This window comes from Ascaphus truei, unplaced genomic scaffold, assembly GCF_040206685.1.
Source record: "Ascaphus truei isolate aAscTru1 unplaced genomic scaffold, aAscTru1.hap1 HAP1_SCAFFOLD_271, whole genome shotgun sequence".
Classification (NCBI taxonomy): Eukaryota; Metazoa; Chordata; class Amphibia; order Anura; family Ascaphidae; genus Ascaphus; species Ascaphus truei.
The window spans coordinates 69,720-85,743 of record NW_027455653.1 but is presented as its reverse complement, the minus strand read 5'-3'; the positions used below and the strand labels follow the sequence as shown (position 1 = coordinate 85,743).

Genomic DNA, 16,024 nt, shown 5'->3' with positions numbered 1-16,024 from the left:
GGCCCCTCTGTACGGCCCCTTCACCAGCTGCCAGATGCAGGTAACGGGGGCTCAGGGCACCGCCCACTCCGCCTCAGGCTCCCTAACGCGCTCTCCCCCCCTCATCGCTGACGCGCCCCCCTTCGCTGACTCAATCTCTCCCCCATTGCTGACACGTTCTCCCCCCCCTCATCGCTGACGCGTTCTCCCCCCCTCATCGCTGACGCGTTCTCCCCCCCCCTCATCGCTGACGCGTTCTCCCCCCCTCATTGCTGACGCGTTCTCCCCCCCTCATTGCTGACGCGTTCTCCCCCCCCTCATTGCTGACGCGTTCTCCCCCCCTCATCGCTGACGCGTTCTCCCCCCCTCATCGCTGACGCGTTCTCCCCTCCTCTCCCCCCCCTTCTTTTCCTTCCCCCCCCCCCTCTTGCTGACGCTCTCTCTCTGCACCTCTAGGACTGGGTGGATCAGGGCTACTTCCCGGAGGGGGTGTACTGCCGCCGGACAGACAACACGGGGGCGCAGTTCTACAACTCTCTACGGATAGACTTTGATCTGTATGTGTGAGGGGTCCCCGCCGCCCCCTCTCCCCCGCCCCATCTCTCCCTGCCCCTCTCCTTAATACCCCCTGGGACTGTCACCCCCGCCCCCCTCTCCTCACCCCGCCCCCCTCTCCTCACCCCCGCCCCCCTCTCCTCACCCCGCCCCCCCTCTCCTCACCCCGCCCCCTCTCCTCACCCCGCCCCCCTCTCCTCACCCCGCCCCCCTCTCCTCACCCCGCCCCCCCTCTCCTCACCCCGCCCCCCTCTCCTCACCCCCGCCCCCCTCTCCTCACCCCCGCCCCCCTCTCCTCACCCCCGCCCCCCTCTCCTCACCCCGCCCCCCTCTCCTCACCCCGCCCCCCTCTCCTCACCCCGCCCCCCTCTCCTCACCCCGCCCCCCTCTCCTCACCCCCGCCCCCCTCTCCTCACCCCGCCCCCCTCTCCTCACCCCGCCCCCCTCTCCTCACCCCCGCCCCCCTCTCCTCACCCCGCCCCCCTCTCCTCACCCCGCCCCCCTCTCCTCACCCCGCCCCCCTCTCCTCACCCCGCCCCCCTCTCCTCAACCCCGCCCCCCTCTCCTCACCCCCGCCCCCCTCTCCTCACCCCGCCCCCCTCTCCTCACCCCGCCCCCCTCTCCTCACCCCGTCCCCCCTCTCCTCACCCCGTCCCCCTCTCCTCACCCCGTCCCCCTCTCCTCACCCCGCCCCCCTCTCCTCACCCCGCCCCCCTCTCCTCACCCCGCCCCCCTCTCCTCACCCCGCCCCCCTCTCCTCACCCCGCCCCCCTCCTCTCCACCCCGCCCCCCTCTCCTCACCCCTCCCCCCCGGCCCGCGCTTCTCCAACATCACATTTCTTATTCAGAGCTTCGGGAAGCTCCGTGCGCTGCTCTGTGTACACGTGTTCTCCGCGTGTTGCGCTGCTCTGTGTACACGTGTTATTCTCCGCGTGTGCGCTGCTCTGTGTACACGTGTTCTCAGCGTGTGCGCTGCTCTGTGTTACACGTGTTCTCCGCGTGTGCGCTGCTCTGTGTACACGTGTTGTTCTCCGCGTGTGCGCTGCTCTGTGTACAACGTGTTGTTCCTCCGCGTGTGCGCTGCTCTGTGTACACGTGTTATTCTCCGCGTGTGCGCTGCTCTGTGTACACGTGTTATTCTCCGCGTGTGCGCTGCTCTGTGTACACGTGTTATTCTCCGCGTGTGCGCTGCTCTGTGTACACGTGTTATTCTCCGCGTGTGCGCTGCTCTGTGTACACGTGTTATTCTCCGCGTGTGCGCTGCTCTGTGTACACGTGTTATTCTCCGCGTGTGCGCTGCTCTGTGTACACGTGTTATTCTCCGCGTGTGCGCTGCTCTGTGTACACGTGTTATTCTCCGCGTGTGCGCTGCTCTGTGTACACGTGTTATTCTCCGCGTGTGCGCTGCTCTGTCTACACGTGTTTATTCTCCGCGTGTGCGCTGCTCTGTGTACACGTGTTATTCTCCGCGTGTGCGCTGCTCTGTGCATGCGTCAGACTCCGTGTGTACACGTGTCATACTCCGCGTGTGTGCTGCTCTGTGTACACGTGTCATACTCCGCGTGTGCGCTGCTCTGTGCATGCGTCATACTCTGTGTGCACTGCTCTGTAACATGCGTCGGACTCCGTGTGCGCTGCTCTGTACATGCGTCGGACTCAGTGTGTGCTGCTCTGTACATGCGTCGGACTCCGTGTGCGCTGTTCTGTACATGCGTCGGAGTCCGTGTGCGCTGCTCTGTACATGCGTCGGACTCCGTGTGCGCTGCTCTGTACATGCGTCGGACTCCGTGTGCGCTGTTCTGTACATGCATCGGAGTCCGTGTGCGCTGTTCTGTACATGCGTCGGAGTCCGTGTGCGCTGCTCTGTACATGCGTCGGAGTCCCGTGTGCGCTGTTCTGTACATGCGCTGGAGTCCCGTGTGCGCTGTTCTGTACATGCGTCGGAGTCCGTGTGCGCTGCTCTGTACATGCGTCGGACTCCGTGTGCGCTGTTCTGTAAATGCGTCGGAGTCCGTGTGCGCTGCTCTGTACATGCGTCGGACTCCGTGTGCGCTGCTCTGTACACGCGTATCTGACTCTCTGTGTGCGCTGCTCTGTACACGCGTATCTGACTCCCTGTGTGCGCTGCTCTGTACACGCGTATCTGACTCCCTGTGTGCGCTGCTCTGTACACGCGTATCTGACTCCCTGTGTGCGCTGCTCTGTACACGCGTATCTGACTCCCTGTGTGCGCTGCTCTGTACACGCGTATCTGACTCCCTGTGTGCGCTGCTCTGTACACACGTATCTGACTCCCTGTGTGCGCTGCTCTGTACACGCGTATCTGACTCCCTGTGTGCGCTGCTCTGTACACGCGTATCTGACTCCCTGTGTGCGCTGCTCTGTACGTGTCAGTGTGATGTGCGTTTTATAATAAAACGATTTATTTCTGCACTGGCGCCTCCTTGTTATCTGCCGACCCCCGGACTCCTCACGTGTGTGTGACACTGACAGACCGAGGTGTGTGTGTGTGTGGTGTGTGTGGTGTGTGTGTGGTGTGTGTGTGGTGTGTGTGTGGTGTGTGTGTGGTGTGTGTGTGGTGTGTGTGTGAACTGAAAGACTAAGGAAGGTGTGTGTGTTTGTGTGTGACACTGACCTGAGGGAGCCGTGTGTTTGTGTGTGACACTGACAGACTGAGGGAGCTGTGTGTGTGTGTGTGTGTGAGAGACTGTGGAAGGTGTGTGTGTAACTGACAGACTGAGGGAGTCGCGTGCGTGCGTGCGTGCGTGCGCGAGTGTGTGTGTGACACTGACGGAAGGAGCGACCCCCCAGCGTATTCCTACGCGTTTCCCTGATGAAGTAGACCTGCTCCACGAAACGCGTAGGAATATTTGATGTATTGGGGCGTTTGCCTTATTTTCCCACCTCCCTGTTCGCTCACACGGAGCCTGCGGGTAGTTCCGCTGAGAAAGCGCTGGAGGGTCGCGCGTATTGCGACGTGATCCAGTGACGTCAGTGATACCGCTATAAGCACCAGGAGCATTACGGCTACGCCAGGGGACCGAGCCCCTCACCGGCAGTGTGGGAGATACGCGTTTGTTCCAGCGGTACCGCGCCGAGCCCCTCACCGGCAGTGTGGGAGATACGCGTTTGTTCCAGCGGTACCGCGCCGAGCCCCTCACCGGCAGTGTGGGAGATACGCGTTTGTTCCAGCGGTACCCGCGCCGAGCCCCTCACCGGCAGTGTGGGAGATACGCGTTTGTTCCAGCGGTACCCGCGCCGAGCCCCTCACCGGCAGTGTGGGAGATACGCGTTTGTTCCAGCGGTACCGCGCCGAGTCCCTCACCGGCAGTGTGGGAGATATGCGTTTGTTCCAGCGGTACCGCGCCGAGTCCCTCACCGGCAGTGTGGGAGATATGCGTTTGTTCCAGCGGTACCGCGCCGAGTCCCTCACCGGCAGTGTGGGAGATATGCGTTTGTTCCAGCGGTACCGCGCCGAGTCCCTCACCGGCAGTGTGGGAGATACGCGTTTGTTCCAGCGGTACCGCGCCGAGCCCCTCGCCGGCAGTGTGGGAGATACGCGTTTGTTCCAGCGGTACCCGCGCCGAGCCCCTCGCCGGCAGTGTGGGAGATACGCGTTTGTTCCAGCGGTACCGCGCCGAGCCCCTCACCGGCAGTGTGGGAGATACGCGTTTGTTCCAGCGGTACCGCGCCGAGTCCCTCACCGGCAGTGTGGGAGATACGCGTTTGTTCCAGCGGTACCGCGCCGAGCCCCTCACCGGCAGTGTGGGAGATACGCGTTTGTTCCAGCGGTACCGCGCCGAGCCCCTCACCGGCAGTGTGGGAGATACGCGTTTGTTCCAGCGGTACCGCGCCGAGCCCCTCACCGGCAGTGTGGGAGATACGCGTTTGTTCCAGCGGACTGCGCCGCGCTCCGGATCCCCACGAGCTGCCGCTATAGAACGTGATGTCACACGGGAGCCGCCTCCTGGATACGGGGGCACCTGTACCTACCTGATTGGGAGATAACTGGCGGGCGGCCAGGCAGCGGGAACCAGCTGATTGCCGTAGCGCGAGCGTACCCGAAACATGTCCTGTTTTACAGATTGAATCTTTTGTACGCGCAATAATTACCGCCCTAATTCTGTCACAAAGCCACATTTGTACACTATGCGAGTTGTGCGCTGTCCCTGCACAGCGCCGAGTTGTGCGCTCTCCCTGCACAGCGCCGAGTTGTGCGCTCTCCCTGCACAGCGCCGAGTTGTGCGCTGTCTCTTTCCTTTTTTGACGCATGAAGCGTCTTCTGAGAGACTTCAAGATCCGGACTAAGACTGCGGACATCTGTTTGAGAGATGTCCAGCTCCTCGGCGAGACTGTAACGTTCCTTAGTAGAGACTTCCAGTTCTGTGCGGCGACTGCTGACCTCCTGGTGTGAGGCATTCAGTGCTAAGCGGAGAGTATGAACCTCCTGCTGGGAGATGTCCACCTCTGTCCGGACACTGCTGACCTCCTGGTGTGAGGCATCCAGTGCTAAGCGGAGAGTATGAACCTCCTGCTGGGAGATGTCCACCTCTGTCCGGACACTGCTGACCTCCTGGTGTGAGGCATCCAGCTCTATGCAGAGAGTGTGAACCTCCTGCTGGGAGATGTCCACCTCGGTCCGGACACTGCTGACCTCCTGGTGTGAGGCATCCAGCTCTATGCGGAGAGTGTGAACCTCCTGCTGGGAGATGTCCACCTCTGTCCGGACACTGCTGACCTCCTGGTGTGAGGCATCCAGTGCTAAGCGGAGAGTATGAACCTCCTGCTGGGAGATGTCCACCTCTGTCCGGACACTGCTGACCTCCTGGTGTGAGGCATCCAGCTCTATGCGGAGAGTGTGAACCTCCTGCTGGGAGATGTCCACCTCTGTCCGGACACTGCTGACCTCCTGGTGTGAGGCATCCAGTGCTAAGCGGAGAGTATGAACCTCCTGCTGGGAGATGTCCACCTCTGTCCGGACACTGCTGACCTCCTGGTGTGAGGCATCCAGGCATCCCCGCACAGCGCCGCCTCTCCCCGCACAGCGCCGCCTCTCCCCGCACAGCGCCGCCTCCTCTCCCTGCACAGCGCCGCCTCTCCCTGCACAGCGCCGCCTCTCCCTGCACAGCGCCTCCTCTCCCTGCACAGCGCCTCCTCTCCCTGCACAGCGCCTCCTCTCCCTGCACAGCGCCTCCTCCTCTCCCCGCACAGCGCCGCCTCCTCTCCCCGCACAGCGCCGCCTCTCCCCGCACAGCGCCGCCTCCTCTCCCCGCACAGCGCCGCCTCCTCTCCCCGCACAGCGCCGCCTCCTCTCCCTGCACAGCGCCGCCTCCTCTCCCCGCACAGAGCCGCCTCTCCCCGCACAGCGCCGCCTCTCCCCGCACAGCGCCGCCTCCTCTCCCCGCACAGCGCCGCCTCCTCTCCCCGCACAGCGCCGCCTCCTCTCCCTGCACAGCGCCGCCTCCTCTCCCCGCACAGAGCCGCCTCTCCCCGCACAGCGCCGCCTCTCCCCGCACAGCGCCGCCTCTCCCCGCACAGCGCCTCCTCTCCCCGCACAGCGCCGCCTCTCCCCGCACAGCGCCGCCTCTCCCCGCACAGCGCGCCTCTCCCCGCACAGCGCCGCCTCTCCCCGCACAGCGCCGCCTCTCCCCGCACAGCGCCGCCTCTCCGCACAGCGCCTCCTCTCACCGCACAGCGCCTCCTCTCCCCGCACAGCGCCGCCTCCTCTCCCCGCACAGCGCCGCCTCCTCTCCCCGCACAGCGCCGCCTCCTCTCCCCGCACAGCGCCGCCTCCTCTCCCCGCACAGCGCCGCCTCCTCTCCCCGCACAGCGCCGCCTCCTCTCCCCGCACAGCGCCGCCTCCTCTCCCCGCACAGCGCCGCCTCCTCTCCCCGCACAGCGCCGCCTCTCCCCGCACAGCGCCGCCTCCTCTCCCCGCACAGCGCCGCCTCCTCTCCCTGCACAGCGCCGCCTCCTCTCCCTGCACAGCGCCGCCTCCTCTCCCCGCACAGCGCCGCCTCTCCCCGCACAGCGCCGCCTCTCCCCGCACAGCGCCGCCACCTCTCCCCGCATAGCGCCGCCTCTCCCCGCACAGCGCCGCCTCTCCCCGCACAGCGCCTCCTCTCCCCGCACAGCGCCGCCTCTCCCCGCACAGCGTCTCCTCTCCCCGCACAGCGCCTCCTCTCCCCGCACAGCGCCTCCTCTCCCCGCACAGCGCCTCCTCTCCCCGCACAGCGCCTCCTCTCCCTGCACAGCGCCTCCTCTCCTCGCACAGCGCCTCCTCTCCCTGCACAGCGCCTCCTCTCCCCGCACAGCGCCTCCTCTCCCTGCACAGCGCCTCCTCTCCCTGCACAGCGCCTCCTCTCCCCGCATAGCGCCGCCGCCGCTCCCTGCACAGCACCGCCGCCGCTCCCTGCACAGCGCCGCCGCCGCTCCCTGCACAGCGCCGCCGCTCCCTGCACAGCGCCACCCGCCTCTCCCTGCACAGCGCCACCGTCGCTCCCCGCACAGCGCCGCCTCTCCCTGCACAGCGCCACCGCCGCTCCCTGCACAGCGCCACCGCCGCTCCCCGCACAGCGCCGCCGCTCCCTGCACAGCGCCACCTCTCCCTGCACAGCGCCACCGCCTCTCCCTGCACAGCGCCGCCGCTCCCTGCACAGCGCCACCTCACCCTGCACAGCGCCACCGCCTCTCCCTGCACAGCGCCTCCTCTCCCCGCACAGCGCCGCCTCTCCCTGCACAGCGCCACCGCCGCTCCCCGCACAGCGCCACCGCCGCTCCCCGCACAACGCCGCCTCTCCCTGCACAGCGCCACCGCCGCTCCCCGCACAGCGCCACCGCCGCTCCCCGCACAACGCCGCCGCTCCCCGCACAACGCCGCCGCTCCCCGCACAACGCCGCCGCTCCCTGCACAGCGCCGCCTCTCCCCGCACAGCGCCACCGCCGCTCCCTGCACAGCGCCACCGCCGCTCCCCGCACAGCGCCACCCGCCGCTCCCCGCACAGCGCCGCCTCTCCCTGCACAGCGCCACTGCCGCTCCCCGCACAGCGCCACCGCCGCTCCCCGCACAGCGCCACCGCCGCTCCCTGCACAGCGCCACCGCCGCTCCCTGCACAGCGCCACCGCCGTTCCCTGCACAGCGCCACCGCCGTTCCCCGCACAGCGCCACCGCCGCTCCCCGCACAGCGCCACCGCCGCTCCCCGCACAGCGCCGCCTCTCCCTGCACAGGGCCACCGCCGCTCCCTGCACAGCGCCACTGCCGCTCCCTGCATAGCGCCGCCTCTCTCTGCATAGCGCCGCCTCTCCCTGCACAGCGCAGCCGCTCCCTGCACAGCGCCGCATCTCCCTGCACAGCACCACCGCCGCTCCCCGCACAGCGCCGCCTCTCCCCGCACAGCGCCGCCTCTCCCCGCACAGCGCCACCTCTCCCCGCACAGCGCCGCCTCTCCCCGCACAGCGCCGCCTCTCCCCGCACAGCGCCACCGCCTCTCCCCGCACAGCGCCACCGCCGCTCCCCGCACAGCGCCTCCTCTCCCCGCACAGCTTACACGGGAGCTGCGGGGCTGACACTGCTCTTACACGGGAGCAGCGGGGCTGACACTGCTCTTACACGGGAGCAGCGGGGCTGACACTGCTCTTACACGGGAGCAGCGGGGCTGACACTGCTCTTACACGGGAGCAGCGGGGCTGACACTGCTCTTACACGGGAGCAGCGGGGCCGACACTGCTCTTACACGGGAGCAGCGGGGCCGACACTGCTCTTACACGGGAGCAGCGGGGCCGACACTGCTCTTACACGGGAGCAGCGGGGCCGACACTGCTCTTACACGGGAGCAGCGGGGCCGACACTGCTCTTACACGGGAGCAGCGGGGCCGACACTGCTCTTACACGGGAGCAGCGGGGCCGACACTGCTCTTACACGGGAGCAGCGGGGCCGACACTGCTCTTACACGGGAGCAGCGGGGCCGACACTGCTCTTACACGGGAGCAGCGGGGCCGACACTGCTCTTACACGGGAGCAGCGGGGCCGACACTGCTCTTACACGGGAGCAGCGGGGCCGACACTGCTCTTACACGGGAGCAGCGGGGCCGACACTGCTCTTACACGGGAGCAGCGGGGCCGACACTGCTCTTACACGGGAGCAGCGGGGCCGACACTGCTCTTACACGGGAGCAGCGGGGCCGACACTGCTCTTACACGGGAGCAGCGGGGCCGACACTGCTCTTACACGGGAGCAGCGGGGCCGACACTGCTCTTACACGGGAGCAGCGGGGCCGACACTGCTCTTACACGGGAGCAGCGGGGCCGACACTGCTCTTACACGGGAGCAGCGGGGCCGACACTGCTCTTACACGGGAGCAGCGGGGCCGACACTGCTCTTACACGGGAGCAGCGGGGCCGACACTGCTCTTACACGGGAGCAGCGGGGCTGACCCTGCTCTTACACGGGAGCAGCGGGGCTGACACTGCTCTTACACGGCAGCAGCGGGGCTGACACTGCTCTTACACGGGAGCAGCGGGGCTGACACTGCTCTTACACGGGAGCAGCGGGGCTGACACTGCTCTTACACGGTCGGGAGCAGCGGGGCTGACACTGCTCTTACACGGGAGCAGCGGGGCTGACACTGCTCTTACACGGGAGCAGCGGGGATGACACTGCTCTTACACGGGAGCAGCGGGGCTGACACTGCTCTTACACGGGAGCAGCGGGGCTGACACTGCACTTACAGGGGAGCAGCGGGGCTGACACTGCTCTTACACGGGAGCAGCGGGGCTGACACTGCTCTTACACGGGAGCAGCGGGGCTGACACTGCTCTTACACGGGAGCAGCGGGGCTGACACTGCTCTTACACGGGAGCAGCGGGGCTGACACTGCTCTTACACGGTCGGGAGCAGCGGGGCCGACACTGCTCTTACAGGGGAGCAGCGGGGCTGACACTGCTCTTACACGGGAGCAGCGGGGCTGACACTGCTCTTACACGGGAGCAGCGGGGCTGACACTGCTCTTACACGGGAGCAGCGGGGCCGACACTGCTCTTACACGGGAGCAGCGGGGCCGACACTGCTCTTACACGGGAGCAGCGGGGCTGACACTGCTATACACGGGAGCTGCGGGGCTGACACTGCTCTTACACGGGAGCAGCGGGGCTGACACTGCTCTTACACGGGAGCTGCGGGGCTGACACTGCTCTTACACGGGAGCAGCGGGGCTGACACTGCTCTTACACGGGAGCAGCGGGGCCGACACTGCTCTTACACGGGAGCAGCGGGGCCGACACTGCTCTTACACGGGAGCAGCGGGGCCGACACTGCTCTTACACGGGAGCAGCGGGGCTGACACTGCTCTTACACGGCAGCAGCGGGCTGACACTGCTCTTACACGGGAGCAGCGGGGCTGACACTGCTCTTACACGGGAGCAGCGTGGCTGACACTGCTCTTACACGGGAGCAGCGGGGCCGACACTGCTCTTACACGGGAGCAGCGGGGCCGACACTGCTCTTACACGGGAGCAGCGGGGCCGACACTGCTCTTACACGGGAGCAGCGGGGCCGACACTGCTCTTACACGGGAGCAGCGGGGCCGACACTGCTCTTACACGGGAGCAGCGGGGCCGACACTGCTCTTACACGGGAGCAGCGGGGCCGACACTGCTCTTACACGGGAGCAGCGGGGCCGACACTGCTCTTACACGGGAGCAGCGGGGCCGACACTGCTCTTACACGGGAGCAGCGGGGCCGACACTGCTCTTACACGGGAGCAGCGGGACTGACACTGCTCTTACACGGGAGCAGCGGGGCTGACACTGCTCTTACACGGGAGCAGCGGGGCTGACACTGCTCTTACACGGGAGCAGCGGGGCTGACACTGCTCTTACACGGGAGCAGCGGGGATGACACTGCTCTTACACGGGAGCAGCGGGGCTGACACTGCTCTTACACGGGAGCAGCGGGGCTGACACTGCTCTTACACGGGAGCAGCGGGACTGACACTGCTCTTACACGGGAGCAGCGGGGCTGACACTGCTCTTACACGGGAGCAGCGGGGCTGACACTGCTCTTACACGGGAGCAGCGGGGCCGACACTGCTCTTACACGGGAGCAGCGGGACTGACACTGCTCTTACACGGGAGCAGCGGGGCTGACACTGCTCTTACACGGGAGCAGCGGGGCTGACACTGCTCTTACACGGGAGCAGCGGGGCTGACACTGCTCTTACACGGGAGCAGCGGGGATGACACTGCTCTTACACGGGAGCAGCGGGGCTGACACTGCTCTTACACGGGAGCAGCGGGGCTGACACTGCTCTTACACGGGAGCAGCGGGACTGACACTGCTCTTACACGGGAGCAGCGGGGCTGACACTGCTCTTACACGGGAGCAGCGGGGCTGACACTGCTCTTACACGGGAGCAGCGGGGCTGACACTGCTCTTACACGGGAGCAGCGGGGCTGACACTGCTCTTACACGGGAGCAGCGGGGCTGACACTGCTCTTACACGGTCGGGAGCAGCGGGGCTGACACTGCTCTTACACGGGAGCAGCGGGGCTGACACTGCTCTTACACGGGAGCAGCGGGGCTGACACTGCTCTTACACGGGAGCAGCGGGGCTGACACTGCTCTTACACGGGAGCAGCGGGGCTGACACTGCTCTTACACGGGAGCAGCGGGGCTGACACTGCTCTTACACGGGAGCAGCGGGGCTGACACTGCTCTTACACGGGAGCAGCGGGGCTGACACTGCTCTTACACGGGAGCAGCGGGGCTGACACTGCTCTTACACGGGAGCAGCGGGGCTGACACTGCTCTTACACGGGAGCAGCGGGGCTGACACTGCTCTTACACGGGAGCAGCGGGGCTGACACTGCTCTTACACGGGAGCAGCGGGGCTGACACTGCTCTTACACGGGAGCAGCGGGGCCGACACTGCTCTTACACGGGAGCAGCGGGGCCGACACTGCTCTTACACGGGAGCAGCGGGGCCGACACTGCTCTTACACGGGAGCAGCGGGGCCGACACTGCTCTTACACGGGAGCAGCGGGGCCGACACTGCTCTTACACGGGAGCAGCGGGGCCGACACTGCTCTTACACGGGAGCTGCGGGGCTGACACTGCTCTTACACGGGAGCAGCGGGGCTGACACTGCTCTTACACGGGAGCAGCGGGCTGACACTGCTCTTACACGGGAGCAGCGGGGCTGACACTGCTCTTACACGGGAGCAGCGGGGATGACACTGCTCTTACACGGGAGCAGCGGGGATGACACTGCTCTTACACGGGAGCAGCGGGGCTGACACTGCTCTTACACGGGAGCAGCGGGGCTGACACTGCTCTTACAGGGGAGCAGCGGGGCTGACACTGCTCTTACACGGGAGCAGCGGGGCTGACACTGCTCTTACACGGGAGCAGCGGGGCTGACACTGCTCTTACACGGGAGCAGCGGGGCTGACACTGCTCTTACACGGGAGCAGTGGGGCTGACACTGCTCTTACACGGGAGCAGCGGGGCTGACACTGCTCTTACACGGGACCAGCGGGGCTGACACTGCTCTTACACGGGACCAGCGGGGCTGACACTGCTCTTACACGGGAGCAGCGGTGCTGACACTGCTCTTACACGGGAGCAGCGGGGCTGACACTGCTATACACGGGAGCAGCGGGGCTGACACTGCTCTTACACGGGAGCAGCGGGGCTGACACTGCTCTTACACGGGAGCTGCGGGGCTGACACTGCTCTTACACGGGAGCAGCGGGGCCGACACTGCTCTTACACGGGAGCAGCGGGGCCGACACTGCTCTTACACGGGAGCAGCGGGGCCGACACTGCTCTTACACGGGAGCAGCGGGGCCGACACTGCTCTTACACGGGAGCAGCGGGGCCGACACTGCTCTTACACGGGAGCAGCGGGGCCGACACTGCTCTTACACGGGAGCAGCGGGGCTGACACTGCTCTTACACGGCAGCAGCGGGGCTGACACTGCTCTTACACGGGAGCAGCGGGGCTGACACTGCTCTTACACGGGAGCAGCGTGGCTGACACTGCTCTTACACGGGAGCAGCGGGGCTGACACTGCTCTTACACGGGAGCAGCGGGGCTGACACTGCTCTTACACGGGAGCAGCGGGGCTGACACTGCTCTTACGCGGGAGCAGCGGGGCTGACACTGCTCTTACGCGGGAGCAGCGGGGCTGACACTGCTCTTACGCGGGAGCAGCGGGGCTGACACTGCTCTTACGCGGGAGCAGCGGGGCTGACACTGCTCTTACGCGGGAGCAGCGGGGCTGACACTGCTCTTACGCGGGAGCAGCGGGGCTGACACTGCTCTTACGCGGGAGCAGCGGGGCTGACACTGCTCTTACGCGGGAGCAGCGGGGCTGACACTGCTCTTACGCGGGAGCAGCGGGGCTGACACTGCTCTTACGCGGGAGCAGCGGGGCTGACACTGCTCTTACGCGGGAGCAGCGGGGCTGACACTGCTCTTACGCGGGAGCAGCGGGGCTGACACTGCTCTTACGCGGGAGCAGCGGGGCTGACACTGCTCTTACGCGGGAGCAGCGGGGCTGACACTGCTCTTACGCGGGAGCAGCGGGGCTGACACTGCTCTTACGCGGGAGCAGCGGGGCTGACACTGCTCTTACGCGGGAGCAGCGGGGCTGACACTGCTCTTACACGGGAGCAGCGGGGCTGACACTGCTCTTACACGGGAGCAGCGGGGCTGACACTGCTCTTACACGGGAGCAGCGGGGCTGACACTGCTCTTACACGGGAGCAGCGGGGCTGACACTGCTCTTACACGGGAGCAGCGGGGCTGACACTGCTCTTACACGGGAGCAGCGGGGCTGACACTGCTCTTACACGGGAGCAGCGGGGCTGACACTGCTCTTACACGGGAGCAGCGGAGCTGACACTGCTCTTAAACGGGAGCAGCGGGGCGGACACTGCTCTTACACGGGAGCAGCGGGGCTGACACTGCTCTTACACGGGAGCAGCGGGGCTGACACTGCTCTTACACGGGAGCAGCGGGGCTGACACTGCTCTTACACGGGAGCTGCGGGGCTGACACTGCTCTTACACGGGAGCAGCGGGGCTGACACTGCTCTTACACGGGAGCTGCGGGGCTGACACTGCTCTTACACGGGAGCTGCGGGGCTGACACTGCTCTTACACGGGAGCTGCGGGGCTGACACTGCTCTTACACGGGAGCTGCGGGGCTGACACTGCTCTTACACGGGAGCTGCGGGGCTGACACTGCTCTTACACGGGAGCAGCGGGGATGACACTGCTCTTACACGGGAGCAGCGGGGCTGACACTGCTCTTACACGGGAGCAGCGGGGCTGGCACTGCTCTTACACGGGAGCTGCGGGGCTGACACTGCTCTTACACGGGAGCTGCGGGGCTGACACTGCTCTTACACGGTCGGGAGCAGCGGGGCTGACACTGCTCTTACACGGGAGCAGCGGGGATGACACTGCTCTTACACGGGAGCAGCGGGGCTGACACTGCTCTTACAGGGGAGCTGCGGGGCTGACACTGCTCTTACAGGGGAGCAGCGGGGATGACACTGCTCTTACACGGGAGCTGCGGGGCTGACACTGCTCTTACAGGGGAGCTGCGGGGCTGACACTGCTCTTACAGGGGAGCAGCGGGGATGACACTGCTCTTACACGGGAGCAGCGGGGATGACACTGCTCTTACACGGGAGCTGCGGGGCTGACACTGCTCTTACACGGGAGCAGCGGGGCTGACACTGCTCTTACACGGGAGCTGCGGGGCTGACACTGCTCTTACAGGGGAGCTGCGGGGCTGACACTGCTCTTACAGGGGAGCAGCGGGGATGACACTGCTCTTACACGGGAGCAGCGGGGATGACACTGCTCTTACACGGGAGCTGCGGGGCTGACACTGCTCTTACACGGGAGCAGCGGGGCTGACACTGCTCTTACACGGGAGCAGCGGGGCTGACACTGCTCTTACACGGGAGCAGCGGGGCTGACACTGCTCTTTCCCTCGTCCCCTTGGCGTGTGCAACATGATAAATAAATAAAGTGAATACAAAATAGAAATAAATTATAGCGGAATATATTATAAATAGTGAAATATTAAACCGTGAAATATAGGCGAAAATCTGACTACTTCCCTTAGGAAGCTCAAGAGACAATTTTCTCACACAGTAGGAAGCCAGAGGAGTAATAAGTATGTCGTAAGGAGAAGCCATGAAGTAAAGAAAAATCACATAGTGCAATAAAATGTGATAACAAAAATAATAGCAAAATTCAACACAGCGGCAGATTCTTCCAGGTGTGATGCACCGGAACCTTCCGGAGTCACACCGGAACCTTCCGGAGCCACACCGGAACCTTCCGGAGCCACACCGGATCCTTCCGGAGCCACACCGGAACCTTCCGGAGCCACACCGGATCCTTCCGGAGCCACACCGGATCCGTCCGTAGCCACACCGGAACCTTCCGGAGCCACACCGGAACCTTCCGGAGCCACACCGGATCCTTCCGGAGCCACACCGGATCCTTCCGGAGCCACACCGGATCCTTCCGGAGCCACACCGGATCCTTCCGGAGCCACACCGGAACCTTCCGGAGCCACACCGGATCCTTCCGGAGCCACACCGGAACCTTCCGGAGCCACACCGGAACCTTCCGGAGCCACACCGGATCCTTCCGGAGCCACACCGGATCCTTCCGGAGCCACACCGGATCCTTCCGGAGCCACACCGGAACCAATCAGAGCCGGGCATGTAGGCAGCACCTTCCTACCCACCAATGAGGGCCTGGGCATGTAGGCAGTACCTTCCTACCCACCAATCAGGGCCGGGCATGTAGCCAGCACCTTCCTACCCACCAATCAGGGCCGGGCATGTAGCCAGCACCTTTCTACCCACCAATCAGGGCCGGGCATGTAGCCAGTACCTTCCTACCCACCAATCAGGGCCGGGCATGTAGCCAGCACCTTTCTACCCACCAATCAGGGCCGGGCATGTAGGCAGCACCTTCCTACCCACCAATCAGGGCCTTGGCATGTAGCCAGCACCTTCCTACCCACCAATCAGGGCCTTGGCATGTAGGCAGCACCTTCCTACCCACCAATCAGGGCCTGGGCTTGTAGGCAGCGCCTTCCTACCCACCAATCAGGGCCGGGCATGTAGGCAGCACCTTCCTACCCACCAATCAGGGCTTGGCATGTAGGCAGCACCTTCCTACCCACCAATCAGGGCCTGGGCATGTAGGCAGCTCCTTCCTACCCACCAATCAGGGCCTTGGCATGTAGGCAGCACCTTCCTACCCACCAATCAGGGCCTGGGCATGTAGGCAGCACCTTCCTACCCACCAATCAGGGCCTGGGCATGTAGGCAGCTCCTTCCTACCCACCAATCAGGGCCTGGGCTTGTAGGCAGCACCTTCCTACCCACCAATCAGGGCCTGGGCATGTAGGCAGCTCCTTCCTACCCACCAATCAGGGCCTGGGCATGTAG

The 16,024-nt window shown here is 65.3% G+C and overlaps 1 protein-coding gene across 1 annotated transcript in view; it reads left to right on the top strand.

Annotated features, from left to right (window-relative positions):
- The window catches only part of CD2BP2 (CD2 cytoplasmic tail binding protein 2), a 12,485-nt gene extending 11,818 nt beyond the window's left edge, over nt 1-667 (top strand). The window contains exons 5-6 of the mRNA XM_075582893.1: nt 5-40; nt 436-667. Coding sequence (XP_075439008.1) covers nt 5-40; nt 436-546 — 147 coding nt within the window. The 3' untranslated portion in view covers nt 547-667. The remainder of the gene's footprint in view (nt 1-4; nt 41-435) is intronic.
- Nucleotides 668-16,024: the final 15,357 nt, after the last annotated feature.